The 27559-nt window shown below is 43.9% G+C and overlaps 1 protein-coding gene across 1 annotated transcript in view; it reads left to right on the top strand.

Moving 5' to 3' along the window:
* TBC1D9 (TBC1 domain family member 9) overlaps nucleotides 1–6376 on the top strand; it is a 114570-nt gene extending 108194 nt beyond the window's left edge. The window contains exons 18-21 of the mRNA XM_025874233.2: nucleotides 28–114; nucleotides 2881–2955; nucleotides 3050–3153; nucleotides 4240–6376. Of these exons, the coding sequence (XP_025730018.1) occupies nucleotides 28–114; nucleotides 2881–2955; nucleotides 3050–3153; nucleotides 4240–4941 (968 nt within the window). The 3' untranslated portion in view covers nucleotides 4942–6376. The remainder of the gene's footprint in view (nucleotides 1–27; nucleotides 115–2880; nucleotides 2956–3049; nucleotides 3154–4239) is intronic.
* The last annotated feature ends 21183 nt before the right edge of the window (nucleotides 6377–27559 follow it).

The following is a 27559-nucleotide window of genomic DNA, read 5'->3' as shown; positions in this document are numbered from 1 at the left end:
GAGAATTACCTCTCCTCCTCTCTCTAGAGCCATCCTCTGATCAAGATGAGCCAGATTCTGCTTTTGAAGCAACTCAATACTTCTTTGAAGATATCACCCCAGAATGTACACATGGTAAGTGACTTTCCTCGCCAGGGGTACTATATTTCTTTTCCACAGAGCCCTCTGTCATTGGAAAAAGTTGCCTCCAAAGCCAGTCAATCAGAGAAGTATACTAATCCAGTTGCCTAATATGTTACTTTCTTTTCACATTTCTGAAGTCGGGCAACCAACTACTGGGGAGTGGGTACTTGAAGGGTATTGAAGGGACCATGTACACCATGTCCCCCTGGCTTAGGGAAAACATGGCCCAAAGAGCCATGTATTTTACTCCATTCTCCCTGCTATAGTCAGGCTCATTAAGGACATCATCCTGTTATTATGCTGCTATCCAAAATCAGGGCATTTCTGCCAGAAAGAGTTCTCTTATTTCTGTCTTTGCTCTGTTAACGGCCATCAGCAAACTTCAGCCCGTGGGCCAAATGTGGCCCACGGTCTGTTTGCACAACCTGTGAACTAGGAATGGTTTTTACATTTTTAAATGGTTTCCAGAAATCAGAAGTAGAATAATAATTCATGATAGGGGAAAATTATATGAAATTTAAACTTCAGTGCCTAGAAATAAAGTTTTAAAGCTGTTCATTTATATATTGCCTCTGGCTGCTTTCATCCTACAGGGGTAGAATTGAGTAGTTGAGACAGAGACAGTATGGCCCTGCAAAGCCTAAAATATTTACTCTCTGGCCCTTTACAAAAAAAAAAAAATGTGCTCACTTCTGCTTTATGTAGTTGTCAGATCTACATAGACGCGATTCAACTCATTGTATATATCTCCAAATTTATATATTGTCATGTCCTATTTGTCTTGTATGAATTTAAGCAGCGTCTCTCAGCTTGCTGCTGCAGTGAGTTATTTACCTTCTCATCCATCATCAGTGAAGCTTCATGATTTCACCCAAGTCCAAAAGTAAATGTGGTTGCTCCTGGGTCCTTTTGCCTCTTAAATTTGCCATTCCAAAATAAGCAGAGTTTAGACCAGCTTTTTATTATTATTATTGGAGTATAATTAACATACAGTGTTTTCTTAGTTTCAGCTGTACAACGTGATTTATTCTGTACATTACTCAGTGCTCATCACGATAAGTGTAGTCACCATTTATTATCAAACTATGTTATTATGATTGAGTAGAAAGGGGTGAACCGGATCCAGTCTTATTATTGGCAATACGAGTTGAGGGTAGGATCTGTGGACAGAATGCTACTCTGCTGTTCTGTATATTGTTACCCAGGTGACCTCAGGTAGGTCCTGGTATTTCTGAGTCTCAGTTTCCTTCTGTGGAAAATGGAGATGGTAGCTGTCCTCTTGGGTGTAGATTGGATTTAATGAGATAATATAGGAAGGCTTTTAGCATAGTGTCTTCACATGTCCTACGATATTCTTGGCTTTGTTAGCAATAGTATTTTGGCTGCAAAATGTGAGCCCTATCTTTCTTAGTAAACACTCATTTCAGAAAAGGATCCACTTGTTTCAGAATGCTTCAGCAGTGCTCACATGCCAATAGCATTTAATAATGATCAAAGTCGCTTTTTAAAAAATGTTTTTCTAACTCCAAAATTATTATTGCTTTGTGTTAAAATTCTAAAAATATAATATATAAAATAAGCTAAAGATAATCTTAAAATTTTATAATACAAAGATAACAGTATCTTGAAATATTTTCTGTCATTTTTATTCATATAACATGTATGTCTATTATAAACCTGGGATCAAACTGCCTATATAGTTTTGTAGACTACTTTTTTCATTTAAAGTCCAGTGAGCATATTACTATGTCATGAAACAGTCTCTGGAAACATGGTTTTTAAATGGCTGTATTATATCTATTGCACAAACTTACCATATATTAAATATTTTTTAATATCTACTGGTTTCCTAAATCACTTTCAACATTAAGAAGTGAAGAACTTCTTGGTGACAATATAGTACATTGTTCTCACTCTGTCTTAAAACCTGCTGAGATTAACCTGATGCTCAATTCAGTGAAGGTCCCATATCCCAAACCAGCCATCTTTTGGATGATTGAAGAAGTGCTAGAATGCATTCTGACAGCTGACAAATAGAATGGGAATGGGGGTTATATACCTCTCCTTTTTGAAGTCCTTATGTGCCCTGTGATGTCCCATTTTAAGAAGAAAAAGAAAAACAGTTACAAGTGGTTTCCTTGAAAGTCCTGTCTTTGAAATGCCAGATTAGAAATGTGAGGAATTTTGTAGGATTTTTTGGTTTCCCTTTTATCAACATCGATTTTAATTTCTTTTTTAAAAAGTTCTTGATCTTTTGCAGGGCCTGACAGAAAACCAGGCTCGTGTATACAAAGTTAAGATGATGTAACAGAGAGGGTAGGGAAATCGACATTCACTGGGCCGTCACCACCATTTTTTTAAGTACGGAAGACTACATCACATCGTTCCTTTAATTCCTAATTCCACACTGAACGCCACTTGTGAAAAATAATTCTGGGGGAAACCATTACCGAGAAATAGGGCTGTCGGATAAAATAGGGAACACCTAGTAAAAGCTGAGTTTGAGATAAATAAAAAAATCATTTCTTTGGCACGAGTGTATTCCATGTGCTCTGTAAGGCTCACTTCTACTAAAGTGTTCTTGGTTATTTATTTCAAATTCAAATTAACTCCATGTACTGGGTTTTGGTTTTGGTTTTGTTTTATTTTGCTGAATAAGGCAACCTGACCTAGAGGCTTTTCTATTTTCTACCACAAATGCTGAATCTGTGGGTTTGTTGGAAAACCTTGTAATCTTTTTCTTCTCTTTCTTGGCAGTGGTTGGGCTGGATAGCAGAAGGAAGCATGGTGCAGATGATGGCTTTGTCACAGTGAGTCTCCAACCCGACAGAGGTAAGGATGCTCTCCTCCGCATGTTTACCTTACTGCAGGGTGGACCCTTGTTTCTTGACCTTTGAATACTTATTGCTTGACACTTGGGTTTTAGGGAAGAGGGCAAATTCTCAAGAAAATCGTAATTATCTGAGACTCTGGACTCCAGAAAATAAATCTAAATCAAAGAACGCAAAGGATTTACCCAAATTGAATCAGGTAAGTGTTTAACATTTCAGTTCATTCATTTCGAACCTTGAAGCTCTGTTTTCCAGTCACAGAAAGATGTAGCGTTAAGTCCCCCTCAAAGAGAATGGTAACTCGGTATTTTAATTGGGATCTGTGTGGATCTGTTTTGTGCATGTTTCTGTGCATCAAAAATAGGCTCAGTCATGAGAAGGTGACCCCCGCAGAGAAAATGTGAATCACAAAATAATCAGTTTTGAGGGTACAGGCATTCTCATTTCAGTTATTAGAAATACCCTCAGATACTCAAAAGACAAGCTCATGCTGTTTGCAAATTTCTGTGCTCGGCTATAAAGATACCTAATACACTTTCTCCTTAAAACGCTGAAATGTCGCGAGGCAGATAAAACAATATAAATAAGTGTAACACAGGATGCCAATGCTGAGTTGCCTATCAGGAGAGCAGATAAATCCTGTGGGTGGGGAGTCCAGGGACACCAGCAGACGTGTCATGGGAGGGGGCATTGGAGCCTCGCCGCGGGCTGCATACCGAAGTGTGGAGACATGAAATGAGATGAGGTCTGGGGTTTCCTTACGATGCTTAACAGAGGATAAAAGAGTTAGTGGAGCAACTGTCTGACAGTCGTTCTTGACCTCAGGTGACTGGTACATGAAGGTTTATTATTTCATTCTTTCTATGTTTATGGACGTTGGAAAAATTTCAAGTTAAAAAGAATGGAAACATGAGTAAAGAGACTTTAAACAACACGTCAATCCATCCGACATCTAGGACTTTTCCAGGGTCTTTCAGGAACCTTATTTTTTTTTTTAAGATTTTATTTATTTTATTTGACAGAGAGGGAGAGACAGAGAGAGAGCATGAGCAGGGGGAGCAGCAGAGGCAGAGGGAGAAGCAGGCTCCCCGCTGAGCAGGGAGCCCGACTCGGGGCTCGATCCCAGGACGCTGGGATCACGACCTGAGCCGAAGGCAGACGCTTAACCAACTGAGCCACCCAGGTGCCCCCTAATATCAAATAGCTTTCCAGCCCGCTTCAGTCCTGCCTCTGTGCTTCCCATGAAATGGTCACATCCTTTGTGTTTTTCCGAATCGCTTTTCAGGGGCAGTTTATTGAGCTGTGTAAGACAATGTACAACATGTTCAGCGAAGACCCCAATGAGCAGGAGCTGTACCACGCCACGGCCGCGGTGACCAGCCTCCTGCTGGAGATTGGGGAAGTCGGCAAGCTCTTTGTCACCCAGCCTGCAAAGGAGGGTGGGAGCGGGGGCAGCATCCCAGGCATGCTCTTCCCCAAGAAAGGGCCCAGCCAGCCTTACGTGGTGGAGTCTGTCGAGGCCCTGCCGGCCAGCTTGACGGGAGAGGGTGAGGAGCACTCACTGGGAGGGCAGATGGAAGACATTAAGCTGGAGGACTCCTCTCCCCGGGACAACGGGGCCTGCTCCTCCATGCTGATTTCCGATGACGACACCAAGGACGACAGCTCCATGTCCTCGTACTCGGTGCTGAGCGCCGGCTCCCACGAGGAGGACAAGCTGCACTGCGAGGACATTGGGGAGGACACAGTCTTGGTGCGCAACGGTCAAGGCACGGCAGCACTGCCCCGGAGCACCAGCCTGGACCGGGACTGGGCCATCACCTTCGAGCAGTTCTTGGCCTCCCTCCTGACTGAGCCGGCCCTGGTGAAGTACTTTGACAAGCCCGTGTGCATGATGGCCAGGATCACCAGTGCAAAAAACATCCGGATGATGGGCAAGCCCCTCACCTCGGTCAGTGACTATGAGATCTCCGCCATGTCAGGCTGACACCTGCGCCTTCACTGGGGACGGGTTGGGGAGGGAGGGGAAGGGTTTTGTTTTTGTTTTTGTTTTTTAAATGTTCTGTGTTGGGGTTCCTTTCTCCCTTTTAAATTAAATATTTATTAGGACCCGGCTTGAAGCCTAGTGTTTTCATAATATAATACAATGAAAACTGTTGGAGAAATATTTAAACACCTCGTTGTAGGTACAGTACGTTGTCTTAGGGGGAGGGGGATTTCCCAGAACACAGTTTATTCAGTGAATTCCCAAAAAAAAAAAAAAAAAAGATGAATCTGTCCGTGATATGTGTGTATTTTAACTTCTTAATCTTGCTGTTGAGCTGTATACATGGTTTAAAAACAGTGCTGTTTAACGCTAAATAAGGCAGCAGCCATTCGTATTTGGGCTTTCTAAATGATACTAGACCCATAAGGAAAATGAAATGCCACGAACACAAGAATGTTCCCAAAAGGAAAAGAAACTGTCAGCTGAGGCAAATCCTATACCATCTTAGGGGGCATTCAAAATATTTTTTAAGATTTGAAATACATTTCATAAAAGTCCTCTATTCAAAAATCCTATTCAACAGATGTTTCCTTTCAAGGAGGAAACGTCTGAGGTTCTAAACAATTATGAACGTGTAAATGATTTTTACATATGCCAGAATAACACTTCTATTTGATCAATCCAGACCAATACCAGACTGATTTTGCATTAGAAAACTGTCCTGATTATTTAAGTCAGCTGACCAGAATTCAGGGAAAATGAACAGTCTTTTGTTACAGAGACTCTGAAAATGGCAACAAAGAAGACAGAGGGCTCTGGATTTTCTTTCTCGTCCCCCTCTGGAAAGAGTGAAAGTACTGATGCTTCTGATACTGGATCTTCAGCTTCTTGTTACTCATTGCAAATAAAGCAAAAACTAAAACAAACTTTACCATTTCTATACTCTACATAGAATCAAGAAATTATGCCATGTATTGCCTATGATCATCTTTCCAGTTAAATCGATGTAAAGTAGAGATCATGTAAACTTAAAAAAACAATCTGCAAGATAACGTACCTGAATGTTTTAAAGCAGAACTTGTCACTTTATTAAAAGAATAGTATGCTCTATCTATTTCCTGAATGGATGTCTAAAAGAAGATTAGCGCACCTGCACTTTGGATTCTTGCTTTTTTTAAAATTTTATTACTATTCCAGTTTTGCCTTTTACAGATGTTGAAGGTTTTCTCTCCTGTTGAATCATCATCATGGTCACATTTTCTTTGCTTATTCAGAGTGTTCGTTTCAACACGTTCCTTTATGATGCATTGTGTTTTTATGTTAACTCTTGCTGCTGTTTTTTATTTTGTTTACAGAATGATTTTTAAACTGTCCAATGAAGTAGTGTTAACCTCAAGTAGGACAAATGTGAAAAATAAAATACATCAAATATCCAGATGTGGCTTTTATCTCAGTGTTTGAGTTCCTAGAACTAAGGCAATAACGTGACTCTTTTGACAACTTTAGGGGAGATTCTATTTGGACAACCATTTGACTAAGTAAACCAGCGCTTACAGGCAAATGTTTTGAGATGAATACAATATGTAGTGATGTGCGTGCGAATGGGTGTGTTTAAAATAAGAGAATGCTTATCAGTTATCTAATTATTATTTTTTGTAAGATTTTATTTATTTATTTGACAGAGACACAGCGAGAGAGGGAACACAAGCAGGGGGAGTGGGAGAGGGAGAAGCAGGCTCCCCGCCGAGCAGGGAGCCCGATGTGGGGCTCGATCCCAGGATCCTGGGATCATGACCTGAGCCGAAGGCAGACACAACCGACTGAGCCACCCAGGAGCCCCAGTTATCTAATTATTTAACTTACCCTGCATAAGAAATTAAAGGATGAAAATCCCTCTGTTTCATCCTCATCAGTACACTGTAATACCATTTAGTTTGTATCTAGTTGAGTAACTAGTCATTTAATTTATTTACCTTTAAGACGGTTACACATTATTCCATCATGTGTTTCTACCTTTAGGGGCGCCTGGGTGCATCAGTCGGTTGGGCATCTGCCTTCGGTTGGGGTCATGATCCTGGAGTCCTGGGATTGAGCCCAGTGTCGGGCTCCTTGCTCGGCGGGGAGTCTGCTTCTCCCTCTCTCTCTACTCTTCCCCCTGCTCGTGCTCACTCTCTCACTCTCACTCTCTCAAATAAAATCTTAAAAAAAAAAAAAGAAAGAAAGAACAATAAAAATCCAGTACTCTTTGCTCACCTCTACCTTGCCAAAATCAAAGATGGGTTTGGGAGGGGAATAAGCATGGGTTTAAATGTCTTGCTCCGGGTAAACAAGAGGAGTCAGAATTTTCCATGGTTACTGAGAAAGGGACTTTGAATAGTGTGTCCCTCTGAAAGCAGATGTCTCTCTCCATGCCGGGCTGTAATACTGCCCTCATCGGTGCAGACACATCATGGTGCATCACAGCAGGAACGTATTACCTAATGGCCATGTTTAGTCCGTCTGCTTCTCTAGGCTACATGCGGAGGAGCCCCGAGCCTTTGAGTTGGTTATTTACAACTTAGCCCATGAGACAAATGGACCTGTCACCTCGTCCTCCTCAGCCTCCAGAAGGCAGGCAGTGCATTTCAAAGAACATTTTCTGAAACAAGATTAAAGTTTCTGGCTTGTTTTTAATGGTTGTGTTGGGTCTTTTTAGTATCTCCATGGATTATTCTTTTTCAGTTGATTGTGATTGACTATCTCTGAGTGGTCCCTTTGGATCTGGCTCTGGGATGACTAGATTCCCGAGCTAATAATCATTACACCCTCCAGATGGTGGCTCTTGTGTATACCCTCATAGATTTGAACTGGCATCCCAGTGAGCCCTTAGCTACAGGGCACTGGACCTTGGCCTTAGTGGAGCTTTTACCTATGAAGACTCAAAAGAGAAAGCTACTGGCAGGGGAAAGGAAGAAACCATTCGGAGCCTGGATGCTAGGGAAGTGGGTGTGCCAGAGAAACCTAGATCTAGCCTCGATCCATCCAGCGTTACTTCCGGTCTGATTCTGGACGAGGGGGGACAGCTACGTGGAAATGGCACAAAGGGAACCACAGGCAATGAGAAGGCTCACTTGCCAACAGCATCCTCATCTCCCTCCGAGGTATGTGGACTGGGAACCTGCAGTATGTCTTTGTCACAGCAGGACCCACTTTCCTGTCCCCAGAGATTCGATAGCAGCCTACCAGTTTTGGGCTGGTCTCTGCCTGAGGCTTGGTCTTGGGGGCCTACACATAGAGCTATTTTAGTTCTCGAATCTGTTAACAGAGTGAGACTCCTGGGGAGTGTTGAAGCTGCCTCATTTCGGATACCTCTGGGGAAGGGCTGCTGTGAGTGGGTGCTCTTCACTCCCCATCCTGGAAGAAGGCGCCTCTGCTAGAGCCACACTTTTCACCCGAGAAGAGCAGCAGTTGATGTGGTGAGTGCAAAGCATCTCACAGAATTTTCAGCTTTAAGATGATTCTTTACATAATGTTTAGGGCCCCGTGCCTTTTGTTGAACATATTCTAGACAGTCTAATTCTTTAAAAGGAAAGCTTAGGGAGCCAGACAAAGGGATTGACGGATAGGCACAGCGTGAGCTTAGAAGGCGAGGACCCAGATTCTCTACCTGTGGGCTTTTGTTGATGTGCCTGGTGGCCGGGAGGCGGGTCTGCACAGCACCGAAAAGCAGCTAGAAGCACCTGGCTGAGGGCAGAGCTATAGATTAGGGCTTCCTGGATTCACAGCTGCTTCCTCTCCTCCCCCTTCACAGAGAGGCCAGAACTCTACAAACCACAGTCCTGTAGCTCTCCTTAGAATCCTTCAAGGGCAAGTATCAGCTAGACTGATGCCACATCCCTGGGACCGGACTGGAGATAATCTTTTGAGCCCTAGAACGGGTCTGGCAAATTTACTTATTTCATGATTATCGCCCACCTCCCATACGCCGGATACTGTTTTAGGCACCCAGGGTACAGCAGCGAATGACAGATCAGAAATGCCTGTCCTTAAGAGAAATTCACACTCGGATAAGGGAAACAGACAGTGAGCAAGACAAATGCCACATCTGCTATGTGAGTGACATGGGCAATTAAAAAAAATGAAGCAAAGTCACAGGACTTGAAATGCTGGGGTGTTCAGAGAAGACCTCACAGAGGTGCCTTTTGAGTGAGCCATGCAGATACCTGAAGGAAGAGCTTTTCAGACTAAAGGAGCCACAAGTATAAAAGCCCCTGAAAGGGGGGGCTGCCTGGCGAGTTCGAGGCATCTTAGGGATGCTGTGGATGAGCAAAGGGAAGAGGTTAGCAGTGAGGCGGAGCGCTAACGGGGAAGCAGATCTCACAGGATCTCGGAGGTCAGTCGAAAGACTCTTGCTTCTAACTCTGAGTGAGATGGAGCATCCTAAAGGCGGGAGCAGAGGAGGCGTGTTCCGACTGAGATGTCGAGAGTAATTCTGAGCATGCGAATGAGAATAATGGTAGAAGCACAACAGTAGAAGCAGGCAAGCCAGTTAAGAATCACTGTCGTGATAAAGGTAAGAGTTGGTCATGACTTTTTCCTCTGTCCTCACTCCTGGAGTAGGGGCACACTCACCACACTCTAGGGGTCAAAGCAGTCACAGGCCAGGTCAGATTGGAATCGAGGAAGCTAGACTCTATGCCTCAGGAAGAGGTGTGTCAGAAAATTGTGTACCCGTCGCATCTACCAACCTGGGTTTCCTTGAGTCCTCACCAGCATTCACCAAGTACTTAGCATCCACATCACAGACTTCCTCTCTGCCCCCCTTTTGTGCCGCCACCTGGGGAACTTTAGCATCTATAGAAAGAACACTCCAACGAACTCCAGCAAACACTCCAACCTTGATTTCTGTGGCTTTTCATCGCTCCCCCCTCACTGTGCCTCAGAAACATGAACCTCCTAACTCTGCAGCTCAGTCCCTCCCACATGGCACCCTGGTCTTCTAAGCCTCGGTTAATTTGCCATGTCTCTCACTGAATTTCCTCACCAGATTCGATCTCGAGGTCCTCTCTTCAACCACTGTCTTCCCAGCCCTCTCGACTCCATTTTCCTTCACCTTCTGAGGCCACCACTTTTAGTGGCCACTCTGTAATCCCCAAATCTTGAAACATTACACGCATCTGCCCTCTTCAATCACATCTGGGCTGCCGGGGGCGGGGGGATTCACACCCTAGAGCTGTGCTGCTACAGTATTATGTTTGTCTTCAGATGAGCCCCGACTGCCACTCAACAGTCCCTTTCCAGGTCCCTAATCCAATCTTCCTGATCCCAAAATAGCTATTTTCATTCTTGACTGGTTTCTTAAAGTCCCCTAATCCCACTCCTGCCCCCTCATACGTGACAAATTTGATTCACAGATAGAACTGGTGCTATCAGTTGCGACTCTCCACTTTTGGTCCCTCGACTACAAATTTATGTGTACCTGCCATCGGATTTCTCCCTCCTCCATCTGGGAGAAAACTTGACATCCTTTCACCTCTGTCTTTTATCTTCAGAATCTTCACATATTCAATTTCTTAACTCTGTTACACACTTTATTTACCATTTATCAACTGTGCTGCAGCCCCAAACATCATGAAAGAGTAGTGCAATCTTCCACCTCCATGTTTTCATTTCCAGGCTGACTTCCCTTCACTTTAGTATGATTCGGGCGTTCACCACTGGGCTGAAGCTGCGTCTGCTGAGGGCACCAGTGCTTTCCTAAATTCCTGAATCCAATAGATGCTTTCTGGTTCTTAATTTACTTACTCTCTCTCTGACATTTAGATCCGTTGACATTCCCACATGAAAATTCCTGCCTCCCTTGCATGATCTTTGTGAAACCAGTATTTTCCAGATTCCCTTTTCTCTCTCAGACAAAGCCTCCATCAGTTGTCCTGGCCTGCCTTCCTTTGCAACCCCTTGAACGATGGGTACCACAAGGATGCTCTAAGATTGTCTTCTCCACTGCTTGCCCTGGAGGAGCTCACCCACTTCAACTGTTTCAACTCCCATCTGTCTGCTGTTGACTTGCGAAGGATAGCTCAGCTCAAGCTTCTCTCCTGAACTGTTTCATTCAACAAGTATATACTGAGTGCCTTGGGAGTTCCAAGCTTTGTCCACACTCTCATTTCATGAATGTACCATATGCACCTCAAAAACTGGACTTGCTATGTTCTCCCTATAACATATTCCCCTTTGTTATTCCTTAGCTTAATTAAGTACATTAGTACCTGAAGCCAGAAATGTGAGTCCTCTTTGATTCCTCCTGATAGCATATGACCCACATCTAGTTACCAAGACCTATCCATTGTTTTTTCTAAACACCTCTTAATCTGGGTTCCTCTGTCTATTCCCAGTTATGTGATCAGTCTGGCTTTGTACTTGTCGACAGGTCCGAGGGTTTGTTGTTTGTTTTTAAGATTTTGTTTATTTATGAGAGAGAGACCATGAGCAGGGGGAGGGCAGAGGAAGAGGGAGAAGCAGGCTTCCTGCTGAGCAGAGAGCCCAATGTGGCCTCAATCCCAGGACCCCGGGATCATGACCCGAGCCGAAGGCAGATGTATAACCCACTGAGCCACCCAGGCGTCCTGAAGCAAGAGGGTTTTATGAGGCTCATATTAATATTTGATCTATCCTCATCACTCTGAACTCTACTTTTTTTTTTTAAAGTAGGTTATCATTAAACAAAAGTAGCAATCCCAACTTCCTGCCACATGACACAAGAAGCTCTATCGCTCTGTCCTTAAAGGAATAGAGTATGCTCAGTCTGTGGCAGATCAAATAGTGTCTCAGCAGCTTGTCTTTTCTTGACACCTTTGCACAATATCTGATGGCCAAACTTTATGCCTCAAAGTGTGACCTAGAAGGGGACTCAGAGGTTGATGCTCTGATGGAAGGCTATGTATGGATTTATAGCCCCTGGCCCTGGCAACTCCAATGCAACTTTCCTTAACTGGGTCTGTTTCTCTTAATAACTGGAAGGCAGTCATTCAAAATAGCCCTTTGGCTATTGGTCAGGCTGAGTATGATAGAATTACTCCTCCAATCACTGGCAAGCAAGAAAGAAAATGATCAAGTCTGTGAGTTCATGATGTCACACTTTTATACGTGCACATTCATGTTTGCGGCGTTTGAAAGGACAAAGATTGTGGGATGGTGGCCACTTTATTTTTCTGCCTCTAGTCTCCCTTCATACCCTCCAGTTACTCTTTTAAGCTGCTGTTATATGATCTTTCTAAAACTTCAGTGTAATTGTATTCCCCTCCCATCCCAACTTCCTGCTGAAAAATAAACAAGCACATAGGAATGGTTATGATCAGTCACTGCCTGTCTTATCTAGAGACTAATTTCAGCACTGGTCCATATTCTGAGAGGAGAGGAACCTAGAGTATACAAAGTATTACAGTTTAATCATTTTCCCCCCTGGCTGGTATTGTACATATTTACAGCATCCTCTGTCCTGCTGTCAAAAATCTGTGAGCCAGGGCGCCTGGGTGGCTCAGTTGGTTAAGCGACTGCCTTCGGCTCAGGTCATGATCCTGGAGTCCCGGGATGGAGTCCCGCATCGGGCTCCCTGCTCAGCAGGGAGTCTGCTTCTCCCTCTGATCCTCCCCCCTCTCATGTGCTCTCTCTCTCTCATTCTCTCTCTCAAATAAAATAAATAAAATCTTTAAAAAAAAATCTGTGAGCCATGTGTGCTATTTTTTTTTAAAGATTTTACTTATCTATTTGACAGACAGAGACAGTGAGAGAGGGAACACAAGCAGAGGGAGTGGGAGAGGAAGAAGCAGGCTCTCCGCTGAGCAGGGAGCCCGATGCGGGGCTCGATCCTAGGACCCTGGGATCATGACCCGAGCCGAAGGCAGACACTTAACAACTGAGCCACCCAGGTGTGCCCCATGTGTGCTATTTTAACCCCTCCCTCAACTCCTGTGGCAACTTTTTTAGGTCTAGAGCAAGATGTAAAGGAGAGTGTTGACTTTTCAAGTTTTGGAAGTGAAAGAGATCTTGGTATAGAACAGTATGTGGTCAATATGACATTTCACCAGGAGTCAAAAAGGGAGTCTGAGCATCAGGTATTTGGACATTAGTCTTGTATAAATTGAAACATCAGGCATTCCCAGTGTGATACAACACGGTATCTCTTCTCACGATGAGAAGTAAAGAACTGTACATCAGAGCAAGGGGAAAAACAGAGAAGTAACACCTGAATTCACTGGGTCCTTCTTGAGAGAAGTCAAAGAAATGCTCACTGAAGCTGAGAAGACATTTGAAAGAGTTCATGAAAAAAATAAAAGCACAAAATGGTTTTGGGATGGGGCACTGGTGATTTCCTCAGCTGTGGGTCTCATGAAGAAGAAGATGCATCATGCAATCAGGGAATTTGTAAATTCCTGCTGAGGTGGAGTTAACCCGGGTATGGGGACTTCCTAAAAGACTTAAGCAAAATATAAAATTATAAACTCCTTTGAAAATGAAGTATTCTGTGAAGTAGCTTTAATAAAACCCACAGGTTAACATAGGGATTTCAGAGTCTCCTCCAGAATTCCTTCTTATTTCTGAATAGGGAGGAGCAAAAAGGAGGATTTTTGTGGAGCAAGTTGTCTCTTCAGTGGCTTGACCAGGTTTGGGCATTTGTAGTGAAGAGAATAAGGGCTGGAGGTCCTCAGGCTGTAACTCTGTTGCCACGTTGCCCACCACATCTCAGTCTACAGCCCCATGTCAACAGTGCTGACTTAGGCAGTGACCAGGCCAGGAAAGATTCGGACAGACTATCCGGAAGATTACAGATTCACACATTTCTCCAGCAAAATGTTTACCACAAGAAATGAGATTTCTTGAAAAATGACACTTGGTGGAAAGACTTGTCACTGCACAGCCTTCTACTTTGTTAAATTGAAACTCTCTATACCCTACAGTAAAGAAGTCTCCAATAAACATTAGTGCATCTGCATGAACTTCACATAATACTTATTTTTTCTGTTTGCTTTTTACATACAAGTAATACACAGATGCAACAATCGAAAATGAATACCCATATTGAACAAGAGAAAACTATGTGGAAAGAAAGTCTTCCTTTACTAGCTCCTCAACTCCTTCTTCCTACATGGAGGTAAGCTCATTTGTTCTATGAATTTATATACACTTCTATTCTGTGATTCCACTTTTTTCCCACCTAAGTGTCAGAGAGAGGTTTTCACGTTGGAATATATAGATCTACCTCATTTATCTTAGTGGCAGCACAATATTCCATAGAAAAGGAATATCCCATACCACACCTGCCTTCCCTCTCCAGGTAATGGGCTTTCACTATGGTAGAGTCTTCTTATTATAAACATATCATTGTAAAGACATTTGTGGCATAGAAAAGAATATTTCCTTGGGATAGAATTGAAGGAGTAAAATGCCCATTTAAAATTGTAACAAATATCTGCCAGAGCACCTTTCAAAACAATCTGCTTGTTCTCACACTCCCATCAACAGCCAGTGCTGTCTTCTCCCATGCCTTCACCAAATTTTGAAGTCAACAACCTTTTATTTTTTTATTTTTTATTTTTAAAAAAGATTTTATTTATTTATTTGACACAGAGAGAGAGAACCCAAGCAGGGAGAGCAGCAGAGGGAGAGGGAGAAGCAGGCTCCCCGCTGAGCAGGGAGCCCGACGTGGGGCTCAATCCCAGGACCCTGGGATCATGACCTGAGCTGAAGGCAGACGCTTAACGGACTGAGCCAACCAGGCGCCCCTCAACAACCTTTTAATGTGTATTAATCCGATCAGTGAAAGATGATATTTCAAGTTGAATTTTTCTCATAATAAGGATGTTGAATATTTCTTGAAATGTTTACCGTCCTTTAGATTTCTTCTGGATTTATCTTCCAACCTTTGGTGTTTTGCGTTCTACAACATTGCATCATTTCCGTGAGATCAGATCTGTTTTTGTTTCTCTAGTTCTTACATACCATTCACTATGGCAACCACAGGAGGGTAAAATGAAAGAAAATGAGCAGGTTATTAAGCATAATGAATTGCTCCACCTTCTCTGAAGGCTAGTGACTTTCCAAATAGGAAGTGTATTTTTTTATTTTTGTGGCAGGAAGATTTTTTTTATTTTTATTTTTAAGATTTTATTTATTTGACAGAGAGAGAGGCGGGGAGAGAGGGAACACAAGCAGGGGGAGTGGGAGTGGGAGAGGGAGAAGCAGACTCTCCGCTGAGCTGGGAGCCCGATGCGGGGCTCGATCCCAGGACCCTGAGATCATGACCTGAGCCGAAGGCAACGCTTAACGACTGAGCCACCCAGGCGCCCCTGAAGTGTATTTTTTTTAAAAAAAATTTTATTTATTTATTTGACAGAGAGAGAGAGAGCATAAGCAGGGGCAGCAGCAGAGGGAGAGGGAGAAGCAGGCTTCCCCCTGAGCAGGGAGCGCAATGCGGGACTTGATCCCAGGACCCCGGGATCATGACCTGAGCCGAAGGCAGACGCTTAACCGACTGAGCCACCCAGGCGCCCCTGGGAAGTGTATTTTTAAGTGGTATTCTTGGGGTGCCTGGGTGGCTCAGTCGGTTGGGCATCTGCCTTCAGCTAGGGTCATGATCCTGGAGTCCCGGGATCGAGTCCCTTGTTGGGCTCCCTGCTCGGCGGGGAGTCTGCTTCTCCCTCTCCCTCTGTCCCTGTCCCGCTCAGGCTTGCACACGCACTCTCTCTCTGAAATAAATAAATAAAATCAGAGAGAGAATGAGATAGAGAGAGCATGAGAGGGGGGAGGGTCAGAGGGAGAAGCAGACTCCCCGCTGAGCAGGGACCCGGTGCGGGACTCCATCCCGGGACTCCATCCCGGGACTCCAGGATCATGACCTGAGCCAAAGGCAGTCGCTTAACCAACTGAGCCACCCAGGAGCCCCATAAATAAAATCTTTAAAAAATAAGTAAGTAAATAAATAAATGGTATTCTTAAGAGCCCCCGTATTTGCCACAGAGCAGACCGGCTGCAGAGCCTCTAGTTGCACCTGTTCATTTGCATCCCACATGCCCTAGTTAATATCTTTTCTTTTGTGTCCCACTAGGGGGTAATGTTGGGCTAAAGACCCTTTCCTGTGACTAAATTTGAGACCCATATTTAATACATTCTGGTTAGTTTCACTTCTCCAGTCAAAACTAAATGGTTGCAGGGCGCCTGGGTGGCTCAGTTGGTTAAGCGACTGCCTTCGGCTCAGGTCATGATCCCAGACTCCTGGGATCGAGTCCCGCGTCGGGCTCCCTGCTCCTTGGGAGCCTGCTTCTCCCTCTGACCCTCCCCGCCTCATGCTCTCTCTCTCTCATTCTCTCTCAAATAAATGAATAAAATCTTTAATAAAAAAAATTAAAAAAAAAACAACTAAATGGATGCATTTTCCCTTAATGCTCCAGACAATCAGGGCAGAGAAAGAGGGCAGAGCCTTGAATGCACGTGTAACTGGAATGATATTATTGAGAAGAGTTGACAGAAGCATCGCTTCACTCAGGACTTCACAGACCACGCACCATATTCTGTTACAAAGAACAGGAAGCCAAAGGACAAAGGGAGGAAAAGATTTAACAGAAGGGACTCGGTGCCCTCCCTGACGCAAACGTTACCTAACATTAAATATTTCCACAGCATTTTAGTTTTGCTTAAAATGTAATTTCCTCTTGGGTTCGTGGCCTTAAGCTGGCAAAATTTCCCTTCACAGCCCTGCCTGTGCCAGCCCGTCTCATGGGACACGGAGTTCATCCTCCACAGCCGGGGTGCTCTGGCACCTCCCATCAGGAGCTGGCCTGGGGCACAAGTGACCCCCTGGTGGCCTCCCCTGACAGTCATAGGCTCAGGACGTAGTGGGTGGAAAGCCAGTTTTCTGTACAAAAGCGTGTACTAAAGTCATGTACCAAAGCCGAGCTAGTTCGGATGACTCTTCAACATTTGGAAGACCTTCCATGTCTCCAAGCTCACTTCGTTCCGTTGCACACTTTTTATTTTTTCTGCAAAGGAGGTCACTCCAGTTGCTCTTATAAAAGCTCCTTTAAAAACAAGAAAAGTCTGAAGAAACTTAAACAAAGGTCAAGATGATCCTAATTAATGGGACAGGCCTTTAAGGATTGAAAGGTGCTACTTTTAAAATAATAAAGCCTCGGGCACCCAGCTGGCTCCCAAGTAGAACTTGGGACCCTTAATTTCGGGGTTGTAAATTGAAGCCCCACATTGGCTGTACAGATTACTTAAAAATAAAATCTTTAAACTAAAATAGAATAATAAAACCTCAACCTTGCCAGAGGGATCGATACTGGGTCGCCTTCAGCATGAGAGCTCATGAACAGCGACACCAGCAGAGAAGCTGGGAATGTTCTTTCCCCAATGTGGGGGCAGTGAAGGCGGGGAGGGAGCGAGGGGGAAGAGAACATACGTGAGAGGACATAGGAGCTCACCGAGCAAAACAGCCATGCCAAGTTTCCAAAACATCAAGAGTCAAGGAGGCTGGCCCCCCTTAGAAATGTCCCCATTCTATTTCTGATGGGCAACCCCTCACCGTGAGGAGCAGGGGTGTGGCAGCGCTGAGAGCCAGGTAGCCCCAGGTAGGGCGATCGTGCGCTGACACTCCCCCATGTTTTCCACGGCTCTCTCCCCGTGCGCAGACGGAGCCTTTGGAAACTGGAAGGGATACTGTTCCCCACAGTGTAGCGTCTATTACCTGAGAGCTTGGTGGGAGCAAAAGGAGGAACAATGGGGCCAGGGAGTTGGCAAGCAGAGGGCAGGTCAGTGGAGCCCCCTCTTATGGGAATAAACATCCTTCCCTTCCCCCACACACCTCTGCTCTTTCCAGATCCACCCCCTTCTTAATCTCCCCCCACCACCGCCACCACCAAATTCAGCTGCCATTCAAACTCTTGTGAGAAAAAAATTAACTTGGAGATTTTAATGACCCCTCTGGTTCCTAAGAGGAAGAAAGGGAAAGATTCAGTAAAACCACTCAGAGAAGCTAAACTTGTGGGCAGACTCTACCCTTGATACTCGTCCTTCCTCTCCCTGTACTTAAAAACGCGTATCATTGAATATAATACAGCCTGAAATGCCATGAATCAGAGAGCCATTCGGGTCCAGTACTGTCCTCCGACACGGGCACTTGGTGTCCTGTCTGGGGCCCCATGCTTTAGGGGGCCCTGCTTTGTCCATTCACTCAGGCTGTATGGCTCCCTAAATACCACTCCAGAAGGACCCTGGAGACTGGTCTGTGAAGCTGCATTACCCTCACCATCTAGAGCACATTCCAGAACCAGGCCCTGTTATTCCCTGCCCACACAGCCCTGAGCCCCTGCTCCCATCCTCCTGAGAGCGGATCCGTGTGTTCTAGATGTGGCATCCTAGAACAGAAGGGTGCCTGTGAGTCGTCTTTTGGAAGGATTGTTTATGGAGCCTCCATGTATAAGACAGGATGTCACATCACATGCACAAGGCCCCTTATGGTGAGATATGGAGGGGGTGATAAGAGAAGGGGGTGGGCTCTAGGCAGCACCCAAAAATGCTTACAGTGGGCCTCTTGGGTTAACAATCTTTCTTCAGAAAGGAACCACAGTTATTTACTCATCACTATGAAATCAGCTTATAAAGGAACCATTAGACCATAACATGATACATAAGCAGGGGCAGGGAATAAAAGTGAATCTGGCAATCTTCAGTTTCAAACTTGTTTTATTTCCCGATGTTCAAAGAAACTCCAAGAGCTTTGGATACTTTGCAGTTTGTCAAAGCATACATTAGGCAAAGGTATGAATAGTCAGGCTTCCCTGGAGAAGTGCCGGGTCTCACGGTGCTTTTCTCCACTAGACAACTGGGGGTGGGCGTCAATATCCTCTCAGAGGGACAGACAGACCACCTCGCCCCCAAGGAACGTCAGAATTCATTTTATAATGGGAATTTAAACCTCTCGGCTGCTTCTTGCTATTTACCATAAAAAGAATCCCCGTTGTTTTCAACTGGCAGCCAAAACTGCCCAATTTGTACAAATGACATTAAGGTATCAAGTTATGAGCAGAGAAGTTGTAGGACGGTCTAATTGCTTTCATATAGATTTTGATTTAGAATGCTTCATATATGCAAAGAAAAAATTCAGAGAATGTATGTAAAAGGACATGCTTTACCTGATTCAGTTCATTTGATGTCGTTAAGGGTTTCCAGTACAAATCACTTGTTTGAATTCAGATCAACTAATTTATGTTTCAAGTATCAGTCTATTTTCGTTTTTGTAGTTGAATAATGACTTTCTAACGTCTTAAAGATAAAGCAGCCACCCACCCTTCTTTACTCTTCTTAAAGAACGTTATTGAAGACTTCTGATTCTAAGTAAGATGGGCTGGCTTGTGTCAGACCAACTCTATTGCAACAACAACTGGACAAGCTGGGTAAAATACCAAAAACCAAAAAACCTAAAAACCAACAAACAAAACTGTTTGAAGGCATAAGAAAGCTATCAAGGCAGCTAGGACTTCAGGGACCACAGTCCTAGAAAGAAGGAATATGCATGGAGCTGATCCCAACACTCTGCTCTGCCTTTCCCCTTAAGGAATTTGTCCATTACTTACCAGTGGAGTGCTGAGAGGCTGAGAGGCCAAGCAGAACGTGGTGGCAAAGAGGAAAGGTACCGAATAAAGCATTTGGTAGTCTCTTGAGGCTGGAGAGACAAAAATAAGAGTGTAGGAATGACAAGGCAGCAAGGACACGGGGAGCCCAGATGCTGGAGAGAATGGTAGCAAAGAGAAGTCAAGTCTACACCGGGCGCTGCTCATTGCTAAGCAGCATATGGGCAAGAGGTTAAGAAGCTGAACAGAACCTCAGGCATTCTCACTGAACAGGGAGATAAAAACCAGGAAGTTCAAGGGGAAATCCCAGAAGGATTTTTTTTTCTACTTTTTAAAATATTTTATTTATTTAGAAAGAGTGAGCACACGAGTGGGGGGGTGGGGGCAGAGGAAGAGAGAGAAAGAATCTCAAGCAAACTCTGCACTCAGCGCATCGCCCGATGCAGGGCCAGATCCACGACACCAAGATCCTGACCTCAACCAAAATCAAGAATCGGACACCCAACCGGCTGAGCCACCCAGGTGCCTCTCCAGAAGGATTTTTAACCAACTGAGCCACCCAGGCGCCCCTCTCCAGAAGGATTTTTAAAACCCAGCCGTGTTGCCACACCATTTGGAGCCTGAGTATCACGGCCATCCTCCCTGATGAGATCCAGAAACAGCTGGCTAGCCACTGGCCTCAGGGAGACGCACTCATACGGCCAGCACTCATAAAGCTCCAGCGGTTCCGTGGGCAGCGTCCTGAGCCCATGAGGCCAAGAGGCGGTCACATAACGGCCCAGAAGCCTGTGAGGAAACCCGGACCTTCTGCAGGTTTCCAGGAAGACAGGAGTGGGGAGCCAGTGACTGCCCAAACCCCCTCAGCACTTGGGTCTCCCTGGGCTTCAGTTTGCCCTTGTGTTCCACTACTAATGTGTCCACTGGTCTTTCGTATCTGGTTTGTCTTCATCTGCCTCTTTGTCCCTCTTTCCCTCCATAACTTTAGCAGAGAGATTTGTATTTGTTAATAGCTCTTACCTTTCACCTGGAGCAATAATAATAGCTTCCATGTAATGTGTATTGGCTGTGTGATCGATACCCTTACATACAATATATTACTCCCAGTTCTTGTAACAATCTTGCAAGGCAAGTATTTATCATTCCCACTTGAGGATTACTCCCAATTCTTGTAACAATCTTGCAAGGCAAGTATTTATCATTCCCACTTGACGATTACTCCCAATTCTTGTAACAATCTTGCAAGGCAAGTATTTATCATTCCCACTTGACGGAAGGGGAGAGTAAGGCCCATATCATAAGTGAATGAGTAAAGCCAAGATTCAACGTCAAGGCTTTCTGACGCCAAAGCCCCAGAGCCTCCTACTGTAACACAACGCCTCTCATGTCACTGCTGGGATGCCACCTCGTGCCTTAGAATCCTAGGGATTTGCCTGGCCCCGAGGGTGAAGGCGGTGCTTGCCAGCTGCAGGACCCTTCACTCTACCCTTCAGCTCCTCCTGGGCAACTCTTACCCCCAGGAGAAGGCGTTCTCACAGGCAGGCTGCCTGCCGCACTGGGCAGTGCTCAGTAACGGACACTGGGTCCCTGTTGTTTCCTTGGATCACGTCTCCACTTGTGAGCACTCCCAAATTACAGGTACCTACTCGAAACTTTATGAACAGCCATTTGAAACAAACTCATTGGACTAGGTCCTGCGCTCGGCAACAGAGCCACTGCTTTCGGTTTCCTCCTCCTACCTCGCTGGTCACTCCCGCTCAATCTCCTGTGCTGGTTCTTCATCATCTTGGTGTCCACATGTCGGTGTGCCCCAGGACTTGGATTGGGTCCTCTTCTCTTCTCCATCTGCACTCACTCTAGGTGATCTCATTCAGTCCCGTGTGTTAAATACCACCTACATGTTGGTGATTCACCCCTGACCCCAGAATCATATACTCAGTTGCTTGATTGTAGTGACTTGGGTATCTAATGGATTAAACTCAACAAGTCCAAAGCTGAATTCATCATTTCACCCATTCCCTCAGATCTGCAACTTCCACACTACCTCCGTTTTTCCGATAGCTCAGGCCATATTATCTTGGATTCATTATGGATTCCTCTCTTTCGCCCCCATGCCATAACAAAAATGTCACAGAATCCTATCAGATGGAATCTATTCTAACCACTTCTGCCGCTGCTACCCTCGCCCAAACCACTATCACAACTTACTTGCATTCTGCAAAAGCTTCCTGACGGTCTTTTGGCGATAAGTATTGTTCCCCTACAGTTATTCTTTCTAAAATGTAAACTACATCACTTCTAGTCTCAAATGTTCAGTAGCTTCCCATCACACTAATCATTCCAGGCTCTTCATCATGGCCCAAATGATCCAGTCCTGGCAGCCGTTCTGACCCGTTCCTGACTGCTCTAAAACATCCACCTTGTCCACTCTGCTCCAGGCACACTGATCTCTTTGCTGTTGCTTGAACATGTGATCAAAGTCTTGCCACGGGGCCTTCGCACTTGTTTTTCCCTCTGCATAGAACACATTTCTCTCAGATACAGCATGGCTGATTCACTCTGGTCTCTGTTCCAATGCTCCTTTATTAATAATGCCTTTCTTAAGGACTGTGTCACAAACAACAGTCCCCACTCTGTGTCCCCTTATTATCATCTCTCTTCACAGCACTTATTATCCCCTGTGATATTATCATTGTCTTTATTTGCTTATTATTTCTATTCTTCTCTCCCCTACCCAATGCGATTCCAAGGAAGCAAGTATACTGCTTTATCTTCAGGGCCCAGAATAGTTCTTGAAACATACAAATGTTGAAAAGTATTTGTTAATAAATGAAATATATATGGAGCCCTTACTTACATAAAGCACTAAGGCTAAAGGATGAAGGAAATACAAAGTAAATAGATATGACAAAATTCTGTTCCAAAAGAATTTACACTCTAATCATATATGTCTAAAAAAGGGCTGGGTTAGATACATTTTTCAATCATACACGGGAGTGAAAACAGCAGGTGACTCCAGTCATCATATTTATTTATGTAGTTTTAGGATCCAGCCCCAAAGAATGACCAAGATCTAGAGGGGCCCCAGCCAGGCAGGGACAGGGCAGGTTGGGTAAGGCATTACCCTAAATCCCCATCCCAGGAGTATGGAGGAAAGTAGAGAGTACTTGTAGCCCAGAAGAGATGAAATATCACGAATATCTTCTCCCACACTTTTTTTTTCAGCTCCCCAGGACCGCTATATTCACGGTCAGTGACAATGCTACAGGTACAAAATGTGTTGCTTGATTTTTTATTTTTTAATGAGTGGAATTTTCACTAGAGACGACAAACTTAAGTTCTCAAAAATCACTGTATTTTACTCCTGTAACGTTCAGAACATATAATTTACAGGGCAGAGAATTTCTTTGACGAAATGTGGAAGTTGGACATTTGGAGTTTAAGAAAATGTACTAGAAAGGAATGATTTCTCCTACTTTCCTGAGCCGAGGGTTTCCTTTTCTTTTCATTATGGCCTTGTTAATAGAAAAGTCTATAGTTAGTGAACGTCTATATAATAGCAACTCTAAGTGTTCATTTCCAGGTCAGCAGCTCCCAAATTATGAAAAATTATGATTTACATTAGTAAAAGTTTTGGTTGGTACTTAAAGAACTGGTTGAAATTTAAAGAACTAAATCTTTTAGTTGATTAAAATTAAGAGCACATATGACAAAATCTATAAGCAACAGATGTGGATTCTAGAACAACTTAGAAACCAAGAGAATCCAATCCACTGAAGAGGAACAAAGCCAAGAATCTCTGAAATAGTCACTGCCAATTATTAAAGACATATCTGGAACAAACAATTGATCTAAGGGGAAAAGGCCATTTAGTTGAGTTGCCTACTGGCCCCAGTCAAGTTATTTATCTACAGAAATGAGTTCATTAAAAACATATGCTGTGCTTTTCTTTTTTTTTTTTTTTTTAAAAAGAGGGCACTGGGAAGGGGCAGCAGGAGAGGGAGAGAGAGAATCTTAAGCAGGCTCCAGCGTGGAGCCCGATGCAGGGCTCGATCTCACAACCCTGAGATCATGACCTGAGCCGAAATCAAGAGTTGGACACTTAATGGACTGAGCCACCCAGATAGCCCAAACTTACTTCTTAAACTTTGAGTATGAAAACCCCAATTACCACTAAACCATGAATGTCAATTCATTCATCTAAGTAAGCGCTTTTATATGGTTTGAATTATCCTTTTCTGGATATTCTACAATTTTTTTTCTCTCTTTTGAATGCAAAATATTTAAGCTTGTCCTCCACATAGTTAGATACAACAAACTCTTTGGTTTGTTTTAACATGGCAACCTATTAATGATCATTTTTTATCTAGCTTTCCATTTATTCAAGATCATGGACTTTAAATAAGACAAACTACATTTAGAGCTAGTAAGCGGATCCACATATAATGTCTGTTTAATTTACCTTATGAAACCTAAACTAGTAAACTGTAAAAATGAGAAAACTATTGATAATATATACACAAGTGATGTTCGTCTCACTATAAGCTGGAGTCCATACTACTAGAAAAAAATACCATTTGAAATGGTGAATAGAGTGCCCCGTTTCCAAGAAATAGGTAATAAACAAGGGCAGATTACAGAATAGAATCACATCCAAAATAAAACTATGGACAGGCTTGTCCATATTGGAAACTATCCTGGTCCTTTGTACCACAGTAACAACTTCTGCCCGGTAGGTTACAAAAGCCGTATATATGGAAATCATCACACCATAAAAAAGATATGGACAAAACTAGAGCTTGTGTGAATCAGGCTTTGATCGGTAGCTGGATCTTCCAAAAGAAATACAGGGAATTGCAAAATAAAGTTGCTGTAAGAAAATGAAGTCTGTATAATGAATATATGGATGGTTGGTGGGTTTTAGAGACATCTACATAATAAATCAAACAGTTTGCTAATAAACCGACAAATAAAGGTAGTAACCCAAGCAGACAGCTATTTAATAACTCAATGAATACAAATACAAAATCTGGAAACAAGATCTGATGGAAAAATCACCAAAAGTGTAAGGATGGTGAATGCTGCTGCAATGCAAAACACGTGCATAACACGTGGGCATTTTTTCACATCCCTATCAGAAGATTTCATTGTGTTTCCCCAAATGTAATCTCAAGAACACCAGGCAGCTATCAACGAGGGGACGGTTTGTTGGACGGCTCCGGTGCTGAAAAGTCTGAGGCTCCGGAAACAGTCACAAGTCCCTTTTGTTAAACTTCAGAAGTGCTGCTGAAATCCAGATGCCTATTGTACTATATTGCTTTATTTTCTATGTCCGGCAGGAATTTCTAACCCCCAATGGCATTTCTTGGTTAATAATGACTAGATTTCTGTTCTTCTTCCACTGATTCTCTTACTTGTCTCTGTACAAGTCGATGTTGCCACGCTTGAAAGCTGTGGAGCGGTAAGGTGCCAAAGCTGTGGAGCGGTAAGGTGCCAAATCTGTGGCCACCTCCCCCCTGAGCGGAGCTGGCTGGGGCGTCCCTAACGTGGTCAACGCCCCCAGCGCAGAAGCTCTGGTGCAGGGGATGGCTCACGTACCTGCCCACAGGTGATGGAGGCAGGGAGCGAGCACCGCTGCAGGAGGTCAGACCAGGCACGGGGCCAGGAAGCCCGCACCTGACCTGCGTCGGTTCCAGGCGCTGCAACCAGCCTAGGTAAGCCAAGACTGCAGGGAGCCCCCTCCAGCTTCTTTCTTGGGCTCTTCATCTGGATCCATCTCTCCATGAGCTGGCCTACTTGTTCAAGTAATTTTTAGCAGAGAATCTGGATATATCCGAGATTTGCATGTCTTATAATTGAATCACTACTCTCTTTTTCATGTTTATCGTATCACTAACCAGCTTTATTTTCCTGTCCAATGTTGTCTACATTCGGGAAGTTTTCTGGTTTGTTCTCTTTAATCACTGATTAAATTCCATTAGTGAGTATCTTTAAGACATTGGCAAATTCACAGGAGGCAACTTCATTTCTTCTTCCTGTTCCTTCCTGAAGGTCTGGCAGAAAATTTATTTTTAGTTATCCTGGGCCTTCTGCATCCTGGGGTCATGCTGTGGATCTTACAGTGTCAAGAGTGGGAGAAGACTCTTCAAGCCGCCCATCTCTGCAGCTTTCAAGCCCCACACCTGGGGCAGGGAAAACTGCTCTGAAGCTGCTTTTCTTTCCTGGGGCTTGGAGCAGGGGAGGGCGGGTAGGGGGAGGCAGTCTGCTCTGGGTCCACTGTTCTTGGAAGCCATTCTGCCTCTAACCAAATACCCTCTCCCTTCCTGGGACTTGGGTTCTTGAAGACAAAGCTGGGAAGAAAGGGTTTTCATGGCAACCTGTCCATTCCACCCTACTTTATATCTACCTTCTAGAACATTAAGCATAAAGTCAGCTACCTACTTGAATGAGATGAAGGCAAAGGGGGAAATATAGGGAGGACAAAACCTATAAAATAATATTTTGGAAACATTAAGTAGCCCTATGGCAATGCTGTGATTCCTTCCACCAAATCAGATTTCCATTTGGCTACTGAAATTTTTATTTCACTGCCTCTCTTTCCTACCTCCCGCAGATCCCTTTCCTTCTAGACTTGTCTGCCTCTCAACCTCTTTCAACGTTCATCTCGGCATGACTTCTCTTTGCACTTTCTGCTCCTTTTTTTTTTTCAAAATTCATGTCTTCTTTACATCTTTTTGAATAGGCTACAATATTTGTCTTACATTTTCTTCTGGCTCCTGAAGAGAGAAGTTTTCTTTGCCATCATGTCTCCTCTTTGTTTTTCTGTTTATTCCTTTTTAACCCAAAGGTGACTTCTAAGACTCAGGTTTGCCAAAAGAGGCCTGCAGCTTGTCATCGGCACCTGTTACGGGTTGAATTATGTCCCTCTCCCCACCAAATTCATGTGGTAAAGATGCAACCCCCAGTACCTCAGAATGTGACTTTATTTGGGACTAGGGCTGCTGCAGATGTAATTAGTTAAATTAAGGTGAGGTCAGTAAGCAACGGAGATGAACCTGGGGGATCTGATGCTAAGTGAAACGAGCCAGACACAGAAAGGAAAAACTGTGTGACCTCACTTATATGTGGAACTTTAAAAAGGCAAATACACAGAAGCTGAGATTTGAAGAGTGGTCACCAGAGACAAGGAGGTGGGGGAAATGGGCAGATATTGGTCAAAGGGTACAAATCTGTAGTTCTGTAGATGGAACAAGTGTAGATATCTAATGTATAGCATGATGTAGTCAATAATACTGTATCGAGTATCGGGAATTTGCCAAGAGTGGATGTCTGTTGCTCTCCCCACAGTGAAAGAATAAAATGGTAATATGTGAGGAGATGGACATGGAGCTTGACTGTAGCAATCATTTCACTATGGATATGTACAGGCATACCTTGTGTTATTGTGCTTTTCTGCTCCATGGCGCTTCGCAGATACCACATTTTTTACAAATTGAAGGTTTGTGGCAACTCTGTGTCCTCAGTTTTCCAATGGCATTTGCTCGACTTTGTGTCTCTGCATCACACTTCGGTAATTCGTGCAATATTTCAAACTTTTTGATTATTATTGTATTTGTTACGGTGATCTGCCATCACTGATTACAACTTGCTGAAAGCTCAGATAGTGATTAACAGTTTTTAGCGATAAAATATTTTAAAATTAAGGTATGCACATTAATTTTTTAGATAACACTATCACATACTTAACAGACTATAGTATAAACATAACTTTTGTATGCACCGGAAAACCAAAAATTTAATTTGGCTAGCTTTATTGTGACATCTGCTTTATTGTGGTGGTCTGGGACCCAACCCGAAACATCTCTGAGGTGTTCTTATATATCAATTACCATGTTAATACACCTTTTAAAAAAAGATTTTATTTATTTATTAGAGAGAGAGTGCATGCACATGAGAGAGCACGAGCGGGGTGGGGGGAGAGGCAGAGGGAGAAGGAGAAGCAGACTCCCCGCTGA

The sequence above is a fragment of the Callorhinus ursinus genome, unplaced genomic scaffold (assembly GCF_003265705.2).
Source record: "Callorhinus ursinus isolate GAN/ISIS: 27379988/994484 unplaced genomic scaffold, GSC_fseal_2.0 scaffold4, whole genome shotgun sequence".
NCBI classification, from domain to species: domain Eukaryota; kingdom Metazoa; phylum Chordata; class Mammalia; order Carnivora; family Otariidae; genus Callorhinus; species Callorhinus ursinus.
This window is presented reverse-complemented; position numbering and strand designations above follow the sequence as displayed.